General features: G+C 41.7%; 1 protein-coding gene across 2 annotated transcripts; it reads right to left on the bottom strand.

The window, feature by feature from the left end:
* Positions 1-288: 288 nt before the first annotated feature.
* On the bottom strand, positions 289-15786 carry LOC129196227 (NF-kappa-B inhibitor zeta-like). Of its 2 annotated transcripts, XM_054803358.1 has the most exons (12): positions 15671-15786; positions 11863-12108; positions 9227-9348; positions 8618-8666; positions 8312-8355; positions 7514-8172; positions 5564-5669; positions 5137-5283; positions 4833-4893; positions 4433-4599; positions 4240-4350; positions 289-3144 (listed from the first exon to the last, which is right to left on the bottom strand). In XM_054803358.1, exons 1-12 carry the CDS (start codon positions 15780-15782, stop codon positions 3019-3021), a joined length of 1950 nt encoding a protein of 649 aa, XP_054659333.1. In that variant the 5' UTR covers positions 15783-15786; the 3' UTR covers positions 289-3018. The 2 variants fall into 2 exon arrangements, with proteins under 2 accessions (XP_054659333.1, XP_054659334.1); XM_054803359.1 differs by lacking the exons at positions 9227-9348; positions 15671-15786 and having other exon boundaries at positions 11863-12429.
* Positions 15787-16582: the final 796 nt, after the last annotated feature.

Raw genomic sequence — 16582 nt, 5'->3', positions numbered from 1 at the left:
TGCCTGGCTCCTAGTTGGAGGTAGTGGGTTAATGAATGTGCCTTGAACAGAAAAGTTGTCGGGTTTTTATTTATTTTTAAATAAATCGCCTACCCCCCAACTTTTTGTGGTAATGCTGGTGCTTCTGCACAGGCACCGCTGTACTCTTAAAAAAACCCAAACTGACAACAAAACCCCCCTTATGTACTTGTCTGCTTAATTTGCTCTTTTCATAGCAGTCACTTCTGTTGTGAGTGTAGTATAGCTATACCGGTACATAAAAATCAGTAAGTTACATGCTGTATAACATAATATATTTATTGACAGGAAGGAACAACGAAACAAGGTAAAGCATACCTACTAATGTCAATGCGGTTTATATATAACTGTTATAGAATATACTTTACAAGCTAGCTCAGCTTTGAGTATATGGTAATACATACTAATAGCTTAAGATTCCTGTCGTTTCACCTGAATGGTTTTCATGTGACTAAAAACTTGATTAATATTGTATGCGATAGTTTTCTACACTTTTTTTTAAGACGTCCTGTAAGCAAATTCGTTTTTCTTCACTGAAAATACTTATTGATGCACTTCTGTACTTGTTTACCATACGGCTGCATTCTTGGTTCTGTATGTGGTGCAGAATTTCTTGGTCAGTTTTCACTGAAAATAAGGAGTCTTTAATTTCAATGGGTGTTAGGTGTGATCCTTAAATCACACAAATGGAAGTTGAGTAACCTAGAAAATTCTCATTAATTCTCTTCAAATGAATAAAAAATTCTGTGAGCACAGACGTGAGTTAAAATGCAAACATGAAAGAAGAATGAGTGGTGGCAGGGAAGAGAGAGAAAAGTCATCGGAGAGGAAAATATTTGTATTTCCAAGTAAAACCTGGGACAATAAGGGAAAAAGAAAAGACTTCACGTGATTAAAACATGAGGGACACCTATGGAAGCAGGGGGATGAACAGAATCATAGACTGGTTTGGGTTGGAAGGGACCTCAAAGCCCACCTAGTCCCAACCCCCTGCCATGGGCAGGGACACCCTCCACCAGCCCAGGTTGCCCAAAGCCCCATCCAGCCTGGCCTTGAACCCTGCCAGGGAGCCAGGGGCAGCCACAGCTTCTCTGGGCACCCTGTGCCCAGTTGCAGCTGTGGGCAACTGTGTTCACCACCCTCAGTGAAAATTTTTTTTCCTTATATCTAATCTAAATCTACCCTCTTTCAGTTTAAAACTGTTAATACAGAATATTCTGTAGTGTTATACAACTCATCATGTGAATAACAGGTTATTTTTTCCAATAAAATACTTAAGAATTTCAAAATATCATGTCTCATTCAAACTAGAGAAAATACAGAAGAGTACCATTTAGCCGCTCGGGGCACAAGAAACATAGGATATGACCCAAATCCCAGTGGCATTAACTTAAACACTGTCATTTTTCAATAAAACTTAACTCATGTTGTACGACATAGCTCTTGGAGCTTAACACTTAAGGATATCCAATAAGAGGGAAATAACCTTTTTTACAAGAAGAAAATACAAAGGGATCATTAAAAAAATATTCCCCAAACGTGCTGAGTACTTAATACTGGATCCTGCAATGGTTACACGTGAAACCCCCCCCGTTCATTTCAATAGGAGGTATGTACGCGAGCTGCTGGATCACTCATTTTGTAGGTTATGTAAATGTAGATTGCTCCACATGTAGCAAACAGGGAAGTTTCACAGAAACCAGCTAATTCACAATCAGAAGTTAGAATAAAAGGATAAGAAGTCTGGGAAGAGAATTTTTTTTTTTTTAAACAATTATAGGAATTCTTCTGAATACTTGGATATCTGACAGCAGAGAATAATTTAAGCTCCTTGTTATCCTTCTAACTTGCATAATTGCTTAGTATAAAAAAAGGATCCTTGTAAAGTGTTGTTATATACTTAAATTTTATAAAGATATTGTCCTCTCTTAGATCACCCACAGTGAAAGGAAATAATTCAAAACACTTTCTGTCCCAGACTTCACCTACATTCTATTATTGGTGGCAAATTCTGATTGCACAAATAAAGAGCTTGATTTTTTTTTTTTGTTGAAAAAACATGCTCAGTAACAGTGCGTGGGTATGTTTTATTTTGGGGGAATTTTTTTCCAATGGGACCGTGTTAAAGCGTGACAACTCCAGCCTTGGACAAATTCAGAGCCAGACTGGAGAAAGTGTTAAATATAGCCCATCAGATTCTGAGTTCCCATAGCTCATGCTTAAAATCTTATATTGCCTATGATTTTCAGGACATTTGAACATTGAGTTCAGACTATAGAGACTAATCTTACGCTGATACCCTCAAGGCTAGGCTCTGAAAGGCTAAAATCTAAGGGTTTTTTTATCAAACTAGGCACCTGCATTTAAAAATTGTCAGAGTTTCAGAATGTAGAACACCTACAACTCAAATGGACTTCCAAACAGAAGTACAAGTGCTCAGTTTTGTGAGAAAATTAAGAGCTATTAATTTTCTGGAGCATCTAAACCCAAATGCCTAATACTGTTGAAACCTGGCGTGGTTTTTTTCCCCCCATTTATTAGTTTACTATTCAATTCTGGGTACTGAGGAGATATTTTCAACAGTCAGTTCAAGCTATAATACATTTGAAGACTTTTACTGTCTGTTCTCTGTCTATTCTTCAGCAGCAGCTGTAGCGCACGGACTGTGAGGTGCAGGTAATGACTCCTATCAGCGTTTCCCTGCAAGGCAATAAACCAACAGATATTCAGCTCAATCTACATGCTAAGTGTTCCTTCTAATGCCATATATTTATTTCCCTACTTTCTACTTCGTTTTGTATGAGTAAGGAGTTTCACAAGCAAAAGAAATTCTGTGCAGAGCTCTGGAGTTAATCTGAAGTCTCTTATATGTCACCGGGCATCTTTTCCATCAGTTCCACGTGATTAATTGTTACACGGCAAGGCAGGGAAGGTACTGGAGCTAGCTGCTACGTTACAGCTGTCGAGTTACAAAGACCCTGACTAGGCAAAATCAATTTCCTACCATGAGATACCTTTAAGAACGATGTCAAAGAGATCTGAAGATGATGTGGGAAAAAGTTCAGGGAAGTTATCTGGTGGTGAGGGACCTGGCATTCTCCTTGGAGCATCCAGCAAACTGTAACTCTGTACAGATGAAGAAACCAGGACAGTAAATTTCCAGCATTAACAGTGATGCAGACTTTGTGTCAAGAACTTATCCTGGTTTTGACGTGCAAAGCCTAGATCCTTCCCCTTGCCATAAGATGGGAGGGGGCGGCATGTTTAACAGTTCAGTCAGTAATGAGCTGGATTGAATTTTTTTCTACTGTGTTTTACCTCCTACAGAGCACAACTGTTCAGACGACAGGTTCCCAAATGACTTGAAATGCAGCTTTAAGTCTGTGTTTCTAACTGAGATCTTATTATATTATAGGTTTCTGTACACGTACACTGGCGGGAACTCTTATCTGACAGAGTCAAAAAAGACCCTAGAAAAGGTAAAAGGGCTGTAACTTTTAAGCACTGACTATTTGCATAGTCACGGACAAGAATACTGGAATCTATGGCAGATACTGCGTTATTTCAGTAGAGCAGAATTTCACCCTAGAAACTTAGTCCTCTGTTAAGCACTCAAGCTTCTGCTTTCCAGCGTTGGTGTTTTGTTTCCCGCACCAAAACTTGAGCGAGATGTGCTGACAACCCTGGATAATCTGGTTATCTTTTGGCCCAGTAATGCAGGTTTTGGGTCATTTTGGTGTTGAATGTGTGCGCTAAGGGACAGAGAAAATGGGCTCTTTCTCTTTTAAGAAGCTGCCGAAGGTAACTGAATATAGTGGTGACGCTTGGGCCTGTAGCATCCCTTTATCAGCAGAGGAAGAATTTCCCTGGTGTTGCTTCTGAGATACCTCTGGCTTGGTGTGCTGTAAAACCTTGGAAAAGAAGGCATTGCTGCTATGAGGAGTTTGGATTGGGGACAGTGCGAGCAGCGCACCGGCGGCACCTGCGTGCAACTGGGCTGCTCTAAATTGTAACAAAGACAGCAGTCCTTAGAGCTGTTGTGGCACCAAGCGTGGAAGAGCTCCTACAGTGCATTATCGCTGAAAAGGGGATTTGTGCAAGCTAGGGCAAGGCTGGGAGCATCATCTGCTGCGTTTACAAGATGGTCCAGCTTGCGTTACTGCATTTAGTTTCTCGGGTACAAATGCTAGAGCCTGTGTAAGAGTAGCTATGGATAGTTACCTCTTGAAGAACGTTCTGTCCCTTAGGTTTATAAGTCTGAAGCAAACACATGAGTTCTGTGTTCTCCTCCATTTTTAAATAGGTAGTGGTAATTTGACATGAATGTAGTACCTGCAAATGACAGTGAAACCTGTGACTGCAAAAGAATACGAAAACTTCAGGCCACAGTAAACAACCTGCTGCTGGTCCTCACCTGCAACTCAGGCTTTCCTCCCATTTGTAACAAGCAGTTAATTCCTTCAAGAATTTGATCTTTGCGTAGTCTGAGAAACCTTCCCATGTCAGTATTGATGTCAGTCTTTTGAGATTCCATAACTAAGACAGTGTGGGCGAGAGCAGCACCATGTAGCGGTGTTAAACCTGAACAGATCACAGACAAGTTAACAAATCCAGTGCTTGAACACCACGCTGGAGTAAATCATCCTACTCCTTGCTAATCGTAAGGGGGTGCCCTATTAAAACTGATTTGCTCTCCTCCTAGGCCTTTTAGTTTTAAACACGAAATTGAACATTCTTTGGCCTAGATAAAATCTATAGTCTGACACTTCTAGAGCCTACGCTAAGCTTCTATGTGTTTAAGGTTTTCCTCTTACCATGATGGTCAGTCAGGTTCACTTCCACACACACGCCATTTTTTTTGCAATTTTTCAAAACCTGAAATGAAGAAGATTGGGATAAGTCCTGATTTTTGTCAGTGCCAAAATACCCCCTGCTCCCCTAACTCCATCTTTAGCCACATCAGATCAAAGCTAATTTTCAGGTATGGAAAACCCTTGTCTATTTTAAACAAAAGAATCATAGGATGGTTTGGGTTGGAAGGGACCTTCAAGAACGTACATTTGTTGTCTTTGCTCTGCCTTTGCGCGTGTCTTTGTACAACGTAAACGACAGGCTTACCTCTAAAACTCTCAAATATCCATTCTCTGCACACAGGTGGAGCGGAGTTTTCCCCAACCTGTCCTGTTCATTGACATTAGCTCCGAGAGATATCAGGTCGCTCACCATCAGATGCTGGTTCTTTTCTGCAGCGAGATGTAATGCAGTCTAAGAAGAGAAGAACGGGAGAAACTTGCTGTGAAAGGCAAAACCAGTTTTAAAGCAGCATGCTTGTTAGAGAATAAGGTGGGGAGTTGGGATTCAGCTCTGTTCTCAGTTGCGCTGATGCTTGCTCTATGCAGATCAGTTCCTCCTTGTTCTGTTCTCCCCTCTTTGCAAGGACAGTAGCCGCACCTCGTCCAAAAGGATGCTTGGTGCTTGACTGGGGTTTGAAAGACATTTACGTGTGATAGAAAATTACCCTGTTCTTGGCAAGTTAGAATCCTACCCGTTTCTCTGCATCCTTCTCATCGATCTTATTTAGGGATGCAAATCTCTGTGCAAGTGCGTAAGTCAGAGCTCTTCTTCCCTGAGCAACAGCCTTGTGCAGCAGCCTGGAATAGAATGCATTTTTAAACAATTAGGAGATAATACAGCGGTTAAAATACTCAAAAGGAACAGCGAGAAGGTATTTTAAAGCATGAAATGTTAAGGTTTGCAAATACCAAAATCTTGGGATATTTAAGAATTTAATTTATTTAGTCTCTATGTTAATAATGGAGTTGCTGATTTTGCAGCTTTGCTTGCATTAGTTGTGTCCACCAGGATTTCTCGGTCCTTCCTTCTTGCTACTTTGCCATTCCTCTCCTCTCCAGGAGCTACTCCATGATTCCTTTTTCTAACAATCTCTATTTCCTCCTCCTTGTTCAAAGCATGCTTCAATACAGGAAAAAGAGTGTAAGATACCTAAAAATCCAGAGAAGGGAAACCCTCCTATTGCACTGAAAAGAAGTATTTCCAAACTGTAATTCAGTCCTTTGTAGGAGGAGAGCTCAATTTCTCTGGTGTATTCAGTCTCACTGAACTACTCAAAATAGTATAAGCCTTTTTCCTGAATTTCATCCTGAAAAATACTTTTTTTTTTTTCTTGTAAATTTGGGCATGTCTTCCTTTTCTCCTGGAGGAAAAAATAATGCAGGCATTGATTTTGTTTGTTTGTTTGTTTACCCCTTGTCTTGTAGCATGATATCCTTGAAGATGTCCGAATAAATCAGACATTTATTGCTGTTTCTGTTCTCTCTTTTTGGTGAGTGTTTGACACGGTAACTAATATTGTTCACCATTCAGTAGAACTCAGTGTTAGCTTATTCGGTGTGTAGTCCTGCCTTCGTATGTTCTTTTGAGCATGTAATCTGATATTCATAGAGGTAAGTGGGCTGCTGGAAATTTTAGCTTGCGAATTTTACATAAACATGGTGGTAGAAATGCCTTAATATCCTAATTGTGATTAATTTTGTTCATGTGTGAGAATTTTTTTCTGTATTAAAAAAATATGCAGGAAAGATGGTAGTGGGTAGCTTATTGTAAGTCGGTTACAGTTACATTATTGCTGAAAAGTGAAGTCAAATTTTATTATTGCACTGAAAAATCATTATTCTGAATGGAATATGGTACTTTATGGAAGAGGACAGTGCTGTCTTTAGCTTTCCCTGTGTGGGTTATAAATATGTTAGGAACAGAATTGCCTATATGAACAGGAATGAATACCTTCCCCACCAAGACTAGGATAGTTTATAGGTTATGTCATGCTTTCTGTCAATCTGATTTGATACCAGCTTCCCCAAAGCAGCTGAACTGTATGGAACCTAATAAGAGATTCTATTTTTTTTTTTTTTATAAACAGTTATTTTCTCTATAAGCATGTAACTTTAGGGAAAATGGGATCAGTAAAACTTTTGCTTTCATTTCATTTCTAATAAAACAGCCACTCCTAGTTCTTTGGAAGCCTATGCTTGAGACTAGCGGCATGTGTATGCTTTGCTGTAATCCTCCCATCCATTTTTATTACCAACTATAATAATACAAGTAATTGTCCTGAGAGTGTCTACACCATGGAAAAGATCTTTTGCTTTTTTTTTTTTTTAGAAATTACTTTTTTGTTGCTTGATTTCAATTTTCTCATGAATAACTACATATACAACTCAGTCTCTAATATTGTTAACACTTTGAATTTGTCCTGATGTCAGCCGTAGTTTGGCAATACTACTGCAAGTACAATACCTTTCTATTTTTACTATCTGCCTAAAACTTTGTGTACTGAGGCAAGTTTGAGCTTTCCACTGAGCAAGGAAGCCTACAGGTGTGCCCAAAACTAGCAGTTGAAGTTAGAGCAAAGCCTTGGGACAAGTGATGCCCCAGAAAATAGAAATCAATATATTTCAATAGAAAAAGTAGAGACCTGTTGCCATTTTCATCAGGTGCAAGCAGTTTATCCGCTGGGATATTTCTCAGTAAACTTTCTTCCCTGTGTAGCTGGAACTGAAAGAAAGAGATGGCAGAGAGGTCCTGCTGTGTGAAAGAAATTGGGGTTGACTTCAAACGTCCCTCAGTGTCTGGAGAGCCTGTATTAGCTTCCAGAAGCGCCTCTGAACAGCCTCCTGATGGATTAAAGTGTGGAGATGTGTCCTGTGAAGAACGCTTTGGGAAATCTTCCTGGGTGCTTGCGCACGCATCCTGTATCCACCAGCTACTCTCTTTCTCGCTTGTCCTTGAAAACATTCCTGGTGAGCTGGACTCCTGCATGTTGTTCTGATCATCGTAAAAAGAAGTTTCTACCTCTCCCCGCAATACTGAGTTGAAATCTTTAAAACAACAGTATGAACGCAACTTGGTTAAGCTGTGGCGTCTTTCCTGGAGGCCAAGAGCTGCCTGCTTGCTTCCTCCAGTTTCCCCCCGAGAGGCTTGCAGATCTGTGGAGAAGCCCTGCCAACAGCCATCTGGCACAGAATGCAGAGACTCCTTCTTCAGCTGGCTTTTGTTCAAATCTTCCTGCAGTACCTCCACTAGGATATCAAGGTCCTCTAAGCCTTTTAGCGTTTGCTCAATGCTCTGCTTGCTCTGAAACAGCAACAGAAATGGGGAGGGCGGAAGATGGGGGAGGGAAATCAGACATGAAGTGTCCTGTTCTCACTCAGTGATACAATATGAAACATGCCTGAGGAGGCTGGCAGCACAGAGCTGAAGGTGTTATGCATACCTGTCTAAGCTGCTTCTCTGTATAAGGGTGAACTCTTCTCTTTTCTGTCGGAAAGAAAGGAAGAAATAAGCTATTCTGCGTTTGGAGAGAGGAGAGACACAGAAGATATTCTCATCAGAAACTTTGCCCCAGGTAACATATCCATGGTGGTGACGCGCAGCTGGCCTGCTCCTGTACTTGAAGGGGAGCTAGGAAACAGCACGGGTCGCTGACCATGGGAGAGAAGCGGTCCAGCTCCTTGGGTACCTAGCAGTGATGATCCTACTAGAAAAGGAGGCTCTGTTACCAAGAGAGAAGTATTCTAACCTGTTCTTCCTGAGGAACCTTTGGTTACCATCTTCGTTAATGAGGCTTCCTGGGGAGACAAAAATACCCAAGTCAAATTGAGATGCTTCACGTAACAGAAGGTGAAACAGTGGCAAATATTGTAACACGAACAAAGTAAGTTGCATCCTGCGCTGTGTACTTTGCACAGCAGAGACTGTGGGTGAACAAATTTCCATGAGTGGGTAATTCATGGCAGCTTTATAAAGGTCTTTACAGCAGACCAGGTATCTGGGGGTCTACCTGCTGCTTGGGCTGTTTTTGCAGGTTGTTCAGAAACTTGGTTTGCTAGAGCAAAATTGTTATTGGTTCTTGGGCTATCTTTGGCTTGATTGCATGATGTGTAGTATCCAGGGCACAAGTGGGTTCCTGCTGTCATTGTCTTAGAAATGTTCCTAGCACAGGCCCTCAGCCCGTTTACGATTGGGTGTACTCTCCACCCTCATCAAAAGTATTAATTTGGTGGATGGAAGAGGCAGCAGCTGTAGGTGTAACTTCTCCAGAACACTGGCAGAGCGGGCGTGTGATGCGCGTGCACCACAATGCTACGCCTCTGGGAGCAACCTTTCTAAACTCAAGAACAGTCCTCACCTTGCTGCGAGCTGAATCCAGGCCTTTGGAAAGCCGAATTTTTCTCAGTAATTCCCGTACTGGCATCTTTACCCTCACACCCATGTAGCGCTTCTGAGGGGGATCAGAGCTAAGTCCAGAGTCTGGAAAAGTCATAACATGATGCTTAAAGTGACATAATTCTCTGAGCTGTTATAGAATAGTGGGAGGATGAGGTCACCCTGAGAGGTAGCCTGTGATTCTGATGTTTGTCATCAGCTGTAAGAAACTTCTACATTGCCCTGCATGTTCCTCAGCTCTGGCCTCCTTCCTACTTAAAAATGACTTTGATGCATTGCTTCTCAGGCTACAAGAGACTGGGGCCTCACAAAGGGAATTATTTTCTTAAGAAATAAAACCAAACCCCAAAGATGGCTCTGGGATCTTCAGTCTGAGGGCATAAGCAGAGAGCTGAGTTAACCTGTGAATTACCGCGTGAAGGCTGTTGTCAAACTTTAGTGTGCAGGGATGGTTTCCGTTTTAATTGAGGGAAGAGGAGAGCCTGTCCCAAGTGTAAATGTGCCACTGAAGCTGGAAAGGACAACGGGGCAGGGTAGCAGTGCAGAAGGAAATTCAGATGGGTGGTTGGGAAAAAGAAGGAAAAGCAGTTGGATGTTTCTGGTTTAGAGCTTCAGCAGTGCAGAAGTAAACTTATTATCTTGAGACTTGGCCTTGGGCAGTTTCTCTGGGTGCCCTTCAGCTCAGGGCTGCCATACTGCCTTAGAGCACGCAACTGCTTTTGGGGGATATGTCAGCGCTCTTCAGACTACTGCCCCTCTTTGTCATGTTCTAATTTTCATCTGTTGCAGTAAATCTTTATGGCTTCCTGTCCTGTGGTTTCTTACACTGATATCAGTGGAAAAACGAGGAACAAAGTTGTTTCAGAAATAAGATAGTAATGCTACGTCCAGTGTCTTTCTCCAATGGTTCTTGGTGTGTTTGGAGGTCAACGTAGTGGGATTCAAAGGGAAGCAATGATTTTCTGTAGTAAAATGAAATAGTTATTTGAGAATATATATAGTTGTTCAAACAAGCTTGTCTTCGTCAAAACAAGCTGTTCCGTAATTGTTTGGTTTAGGTATTCTTGCATCTTGTACTTGAATCCCCAAACTTGAAAGACTCGCCCAGATTAGGACCTTAAATGCATTGCTTTTGAAATACATTTTATATAACGCTGTGTCCCAACCCCTGTGCCGCTTCCCCCCCCTTCCCCCCGAATGATCATCTTCATACAGAATGCATTCAGTATCAGCTATTGTCATTATAAAGATAGCTTTCCTGCATGAGTTCACGATCTTCCCAATTGCTTAGCACATAAAATACACCATATAGAAGGCCACTGTTCCAAAGAAGCCGGGATGTTGGGAGTCAGAGTGTGGGCTACTGAGAATAAGGAGTCAGCCAGCAGCGATGCTTTGCTGTAGCAGAGAGAAGCTTCTCTTACTAGTGCAGCTCATGGTGTGAGGAATGAAAACAGCGCTTGCGATTAAAACACACTTATGATTAAACAACACAGCAGCCCAGAATGAAAAAGGCGTATGCAGGAGCTGCTTGCCCAAGCTATTACAGGAGCAGTCGGTGTTACGTAAAATACGAGGTGCCCGTACCAATATTCCTCCTTTTCCAAAATCTCTGTGTGATCTGTAGCAACTGCTGGTGTCTGGCTGGCTAAGTCCTGTGGAGAACTGTAGGAGCTCAACAGATGGCAATGGTGCACCTCTCCAAGCTTGGGATGTCTCGGAGTAGGCAATATTGGCATGGAAGCCAGCCACACGAGATGTGGTTTCTAGTTGCGTGATACTGTTTCTCTTCCTTGCTCGGGGCAAGGAGAGACTGACACCCCTTCAGCGGGAGGGTCTTGAATGCTAGGTAGCAAACGGTGCATTTCAAATATATATTGAATTCTTTTTTGTGCTAAGATTCCCGGTATTGCTGAATGTTTAACCTATCACTGAATAATTAAAACACTGGGACCTCAAAAAACGTAGTTTATTTCTCAGACTGCTCTAGAAATGGTAATAGTTCCTTTTTTAGTCTGGTGTTTTGATGATGAATTATTTACCCTCTGTAGAGCATTTTAAAGGCCTCTGAAAAGCTTTATGAAAAAAACCAAACCCTGCTAATACTATCTTTCAAGCTCTTTTACAGTAAAAATGGTATATGATGGATCAGACTACATGCTCAGATGCACCCTTGAACTTTAAGAACTTGGCAAAGATAGTGATTCACCAAACACGCTTGCAGATGACTTTGTAACTTTAATAACTCAGAAGGTCTTATCTATTACATTGCTGCTAGATTCAGAACCAAACTTGCAATTCCAAATGTGAATGAGCAGCAGAATGCTAGGGATAAACAGAAGTGATGGAATATTGAGCATCCTTTACAACACAGCACAAAACAATTTCTGACTTCAACAGCAGACCACGACAAAATAGAACCAAGACGTGAGTAGCAGCGCGTGCCATACTTCTTTCCTATTATTGCCACAGCAGCTTAACAGTACATCTCTCTGCTAGCACAAAAGGAGCTGCAAGTCGGTGTGCTTTATCGCTTTGCAAAACAAGCATAATAGCATTGCACAAAATAAAAAAATGTGAACAAAGATTTGATCTTACCAGTGGGAGCAGACATCTCTTGAGGTTTACGTGAAGGAGGAGGGTAGATCTTGGGACCTGCAACATTAAATTCAGTTGATCCAGAGTCTGGCAACGATGGGCTCTGTTGAAAACAGCTTTTGGGACTGGCAGTTTCTCCAGGCAGTGGAGATCCCTGGTCTGGACTATAGCCACAGATTTCATTTTCACTGATGTTTTGATTGATCAGTAGTTCAGGACTAATGCAGACTGTTTGCAACATTACCACTGTGTGTGTGTTTTTAAAAAAAAAAAAAAAATTAAAAAATAAAATAAATCATTCAGTTGTGTTTTAAAAAAAGAATTCAATCCAGTTTCACATTGAGAACACGGTAATTGTATTTAATTCTCCAATGTAATTAGCCACTGGGAGCTGGGTCCAACTGTCCTTTTCTCTTTTTAGCAGCAAGTTATAGCAGTTGCAGAATAAAGCCAGCCTTGGGATCCCAGCAGTCACTGGAAACAGCTTCTGAGAGTTTCTTGGCTGCAATTCTCCCTCACTCTTTATACTCAGGTACGGCTCGAAGGACGTCAGCCTGGGAAGGCCCCACCCTCTTCCTTAACAATCGGCAGCAGCAGCTGATGAAGAAATTACTTTTCCCAAGAAGAGGTTGAGTACAAGTTGAAAAATATTTTTCCTTAAGTACGAAACAGAAAAATTAAACTCTGGCTGACTTACTGCAAATGGCATGAGTAGGGAAAAGCAACCTCTGACTTAGACTAGTTGATAGGGTTGTGCAAAGAAGTAACTGTTCCTAAAGTAAATGTTTTGTGAATTCTTTTCAAAAAGGAAAAAAAAAAAAAAGAAAAAAGAGCGGTTTTTTTTCCGAGACTGCGAGCAATAGGTCCTCTTACACAGACTTCAGGAAGCAAAAGTGACCCCTCTTTCCTTAACCATGAAATGTCAACTAATGAAAGACATCCCCCACAACGTGCATAGCACTTCTCCCTGTTCACAGGTTCAAAGCTGTATGCTCCATTAAGGACAATGTTGTTTCTGTTCGTGGGGGGGTTGGGGGATTTCAGTTTGTTTGTTTAGCAAGGAAAGAGTCTTAAATGTTGTGACAGGTGCCACTATTAAAACTCACTGGGATTAAGAATGTATTTGGATGGGTGGTGCTCTCATAGGAAGGTCTATTTCCTTCGCACAAGGAGACTTCAGTACCAGATTTAAACGCCATTTTCATGTCCCTGGAAAATACATTTCACCGTACAATCCTACTTGCGGGCTCTGCCATTTCAACTCAATAGGCCGATACTTCTCTCAAGTACCTAGTTTGGAAAAAGATTAGAATGCTTATCAAAGGCAACAGCTCCCATAGCTGTGTCTTGGAAAGCATTCCGGCTTTACTCCCGAGCGGAATCATCCTGTATATCAGCCTGAGCAGAAAGCAGCCAGACTTCCTGGAGCAAGTTAAAAGAACACGTTACATACATGTTTTAGTTTAAACTGAGTAATGACTCCTCTCTACAGACCCGCACAATCCTCTGTCTCCCCCTTTCTCTGTACTGAGCGTTACAGCTCCAGTCTCGGGGATATCAAAAGAAGTATTTAGGTATTGATAAAGGCCAGGAGATTTGACGCTTGTAGAACGAGTGTTGAATCAGGAACCAGCCTGCATTGCAGTAGCGCTGTTACCTGGCTTTGTGCCCCACACATCTGTGTGGCTAGTAACGTTACTACATTTGGCCCTGAAAAACACGAGTGCACAGGGCAGAGCATGGCTAATGCATCCACATCCTTGCCCGTGGTTTCAGCTGACGAGGGCAAGGCAGCTCTCTTACTCCTGTGAAATGCGCAGGGCTCTGCAGGTCATGTTCAGGGATTAAGGACATGCAGTGAGCCAGTATTTCAGCTGCTGCTTTAGTGGATTGTAACCAGTTTGCTCAAGTGATTTCTTAAAGGATATTGCAGAAGTTAAAAGGCTATTTACCTTTCTGACACTGAGACAGCCACAAAGAGTGTCCTTTTACCTAAGGACACATGCCGCTCTGCTCTGGTAAATATTTTCCTTCTGCCTTGTTGATTTTATGAGTCTAGGACAAGCTGGAGCCAGGGTCCGGTTCCTTAGTGACATGAAACAGTATGTTATTCTGTAAATGGTACTGCTCAAAGCGGTAGGATGAGGCGTCGTTTAAGGAACTACTCAACGCTCGTATAGGTGGGAGAATCTGGCCTACTGAAAACAGGAAATTACTGTGGTGAATCATTGCATTTATTGGGCAGTAAATCATACTGGAGATTTCTCACCTTTCTATTCTCTTCTACGCTCCATCCCATAGATTGGATAGTTTTCACTGCCTGTTTGTAATGTGCTGTTACATTCACAGTGAAAGCAGGAATTAGCCTGGTTTTATGGTACAGAAAGGACTGAAATGCATCCCTGTAACCGTGAGAAGAGAAACAGATTTCCAAAACTGGTAGCAAAAACCTTGGAACGTGGCTGCTTCAAGAAATGCTCTCCAAGGCTTTGTATTTGTTTAACTGTGTTTCTCCTGCTTTCCAACTGCAATAGGTACCTGATAATTTCAGCAAATACTTTGTTACTCTAATTTCCAACAATTCTTATGAGCCTTATTGTATAAACAAGCACTACTGGAAATGAGCTCTCCCTTTTACAGCTTCATCTCTAGCTTCTCAATAGCAGTTTTAAATTTGGACCTGCTAATAATGCTACATCATGTCCTTCTGTATACATTGTGGCAAGGCAGGTTTCAGCATGCACAGCAAGCAAAGAGATTAGCAATATGGCTTTCTAGGATCTGTAGATACTGCTTCAGTTGATACCTCTTGATTCCTACAGCCATGGACAGAACTATTTAGCTTATTACCCAGGGGCATAGAATATTTTCATTATTTTCCACAGTTTTTGTGATTTCTGCATCTACCCTGTACCATCTCATCTAAGAAAGGGATAAAATTTCAAGCACTGAAGATGTAAGAAATGAGGATACAAGTATGAACATTTGGGTAAAGGTCTTCAGTGACAGCCATCTAGGGAAGGGGACAAAGTTAAAACACAGGTTTGGTCATAAACAGAGCTGTCTGAGCCTTTAGGAAAGACCGGTTTGCATTTCCTGTCTTCTGCTCACTCTCCACTGTAGGAAAAATTGCATGCCAGGTCTTTGTGTTGGGGGATTATTTTTTTTCCCCTTTTTTAGTTATACTGATGTAATTACTGGTGTACTGATTTAGGTATTCTGATTACCGATGTAATATTTTCAGCAAAAATGGCTGTCACCATCTGGAAGTTCCTAGTGGAAAACTGTAATTAAAGCAATTCCTTTCCAACTGATTTGTGATGGGCAGCTCTGGAAATCTCTCTCCATGTAAACTTTCAGGTTATGCTGTCGGTGGGTGGAGCTCCTCCTCTATCTCGGGATGTAGGATGAACGCTCTCTAGCTTCCTTCATCCCTTGTTGCTACATGTTTCTTTAGTGCACACACCCACTTTAACGGCATTTGCTGGGTTAGGTGTTTGTCTGTCTTTCCCTTTAGATGCTGTTGTTTTGCCAACTGCTAACTCACCTGACTATGAAATCCTTTGCTGCAAAGGTTTCCTTTATTAATATTCTCTTTCACGTATGTAGGGATCAGGAGATGGTGACCTTTATTTGCACTAATGCAGAAAGCAAGTATAAGGCTTTCCCCTGTATGTGCTTTCAATGTCTGATTAGAATACAAATAAAATATCAACCGTATGCATGTCGTTCTCTTTAAAGGTGAACATCGTACTGTATAAACAGGTCTTGAACTAAATGAATGACTAGTAATTTAAAAGGCACTCACCGAATAATGCAGCTGTATAAAATTCAGAACTGTTCAGTGCAGAACATACGTGGATTTTTCCTTCTTCGGAGTATCTCTCCTGGGAAGCCGTGCTCTCTTGCAGAGGTTCCATTTGCATGCCCTCAATGGAAAGCTTATATTATGCTGTACTCCAGATGCGCATACTTCTCGCAGTGTGCGTCCATGCTGGCAGTGAAATGGGGTTGTGACATTGCTATTGGGTTTGTCTCACATTTTCATAGTAAACAGGAATACCTGATTAGCTATGCTGAGACAGGCCGTTGGGTAATTGTATCTGGGATGTCTGCTGACAGTGGCCTGTGCATGATGCTTCAGAAAGACAGAAACTATAATGACAGATGTCAGTGCTAAGCAAGCAAACCTGAGCAGCTCTTAGTCATTTCAATGACCGTGAAATATGAACTCTACTTACCTCTTGCTGCAGTACAAAAACTGTGTTGCAAGACAAAATTAATTTCTCTTACCAATCGCAGTCATTCAGATCTCCTTGGAATGCCTGTTCTGGTAACCGATATCCTGTTTTCCAGCTTTGAAATTATCCAGCCTTGAAATCTTCAGATTCATTAAGTGAAAGATGATGTATTTTCACTTAGTGGTGATTATTTTCTTTCAGTAACCATTCATGCTCTGCTTTGCCTTTAGATGATGTGTTTAGATGAAGTTTCTTTAGAAAGAAGTGTGACCAGCAGGTCGAGGGAGGGGATCCTGCCCCTCTACTCCACTCTGGTGAGACCCCACCTGGAGTACTGTGTCCAGCTGTGGGGGCCCCAGTACAGGAGAGACATGGAGCTGTTGGAGAGAGTCCAGAGGAGGCCACGAAGCTGATCAGAGGGCTGGAGCACCTCTCCTGTGAGGACAGGCTGAGAGGGTTGGGATTGTTCAGCCTGGAGA

Source organism: Grus americana, chromosome 24, assembly GCF_028858705.1.
Source record: "Grus americana isolate bGruAme1 chromosome 24, bGruAme1.mat, whole genome shotgun sequence".
Classification (NCBI taxonomy): Eukaryota; Metazoa; Chordata; class Aves; order Gruiformes; family Gruidae; genus Grus; species Grus americana.
This window is presented reverse-complemented; position numbering and strand designations above follow the sequence as displayed.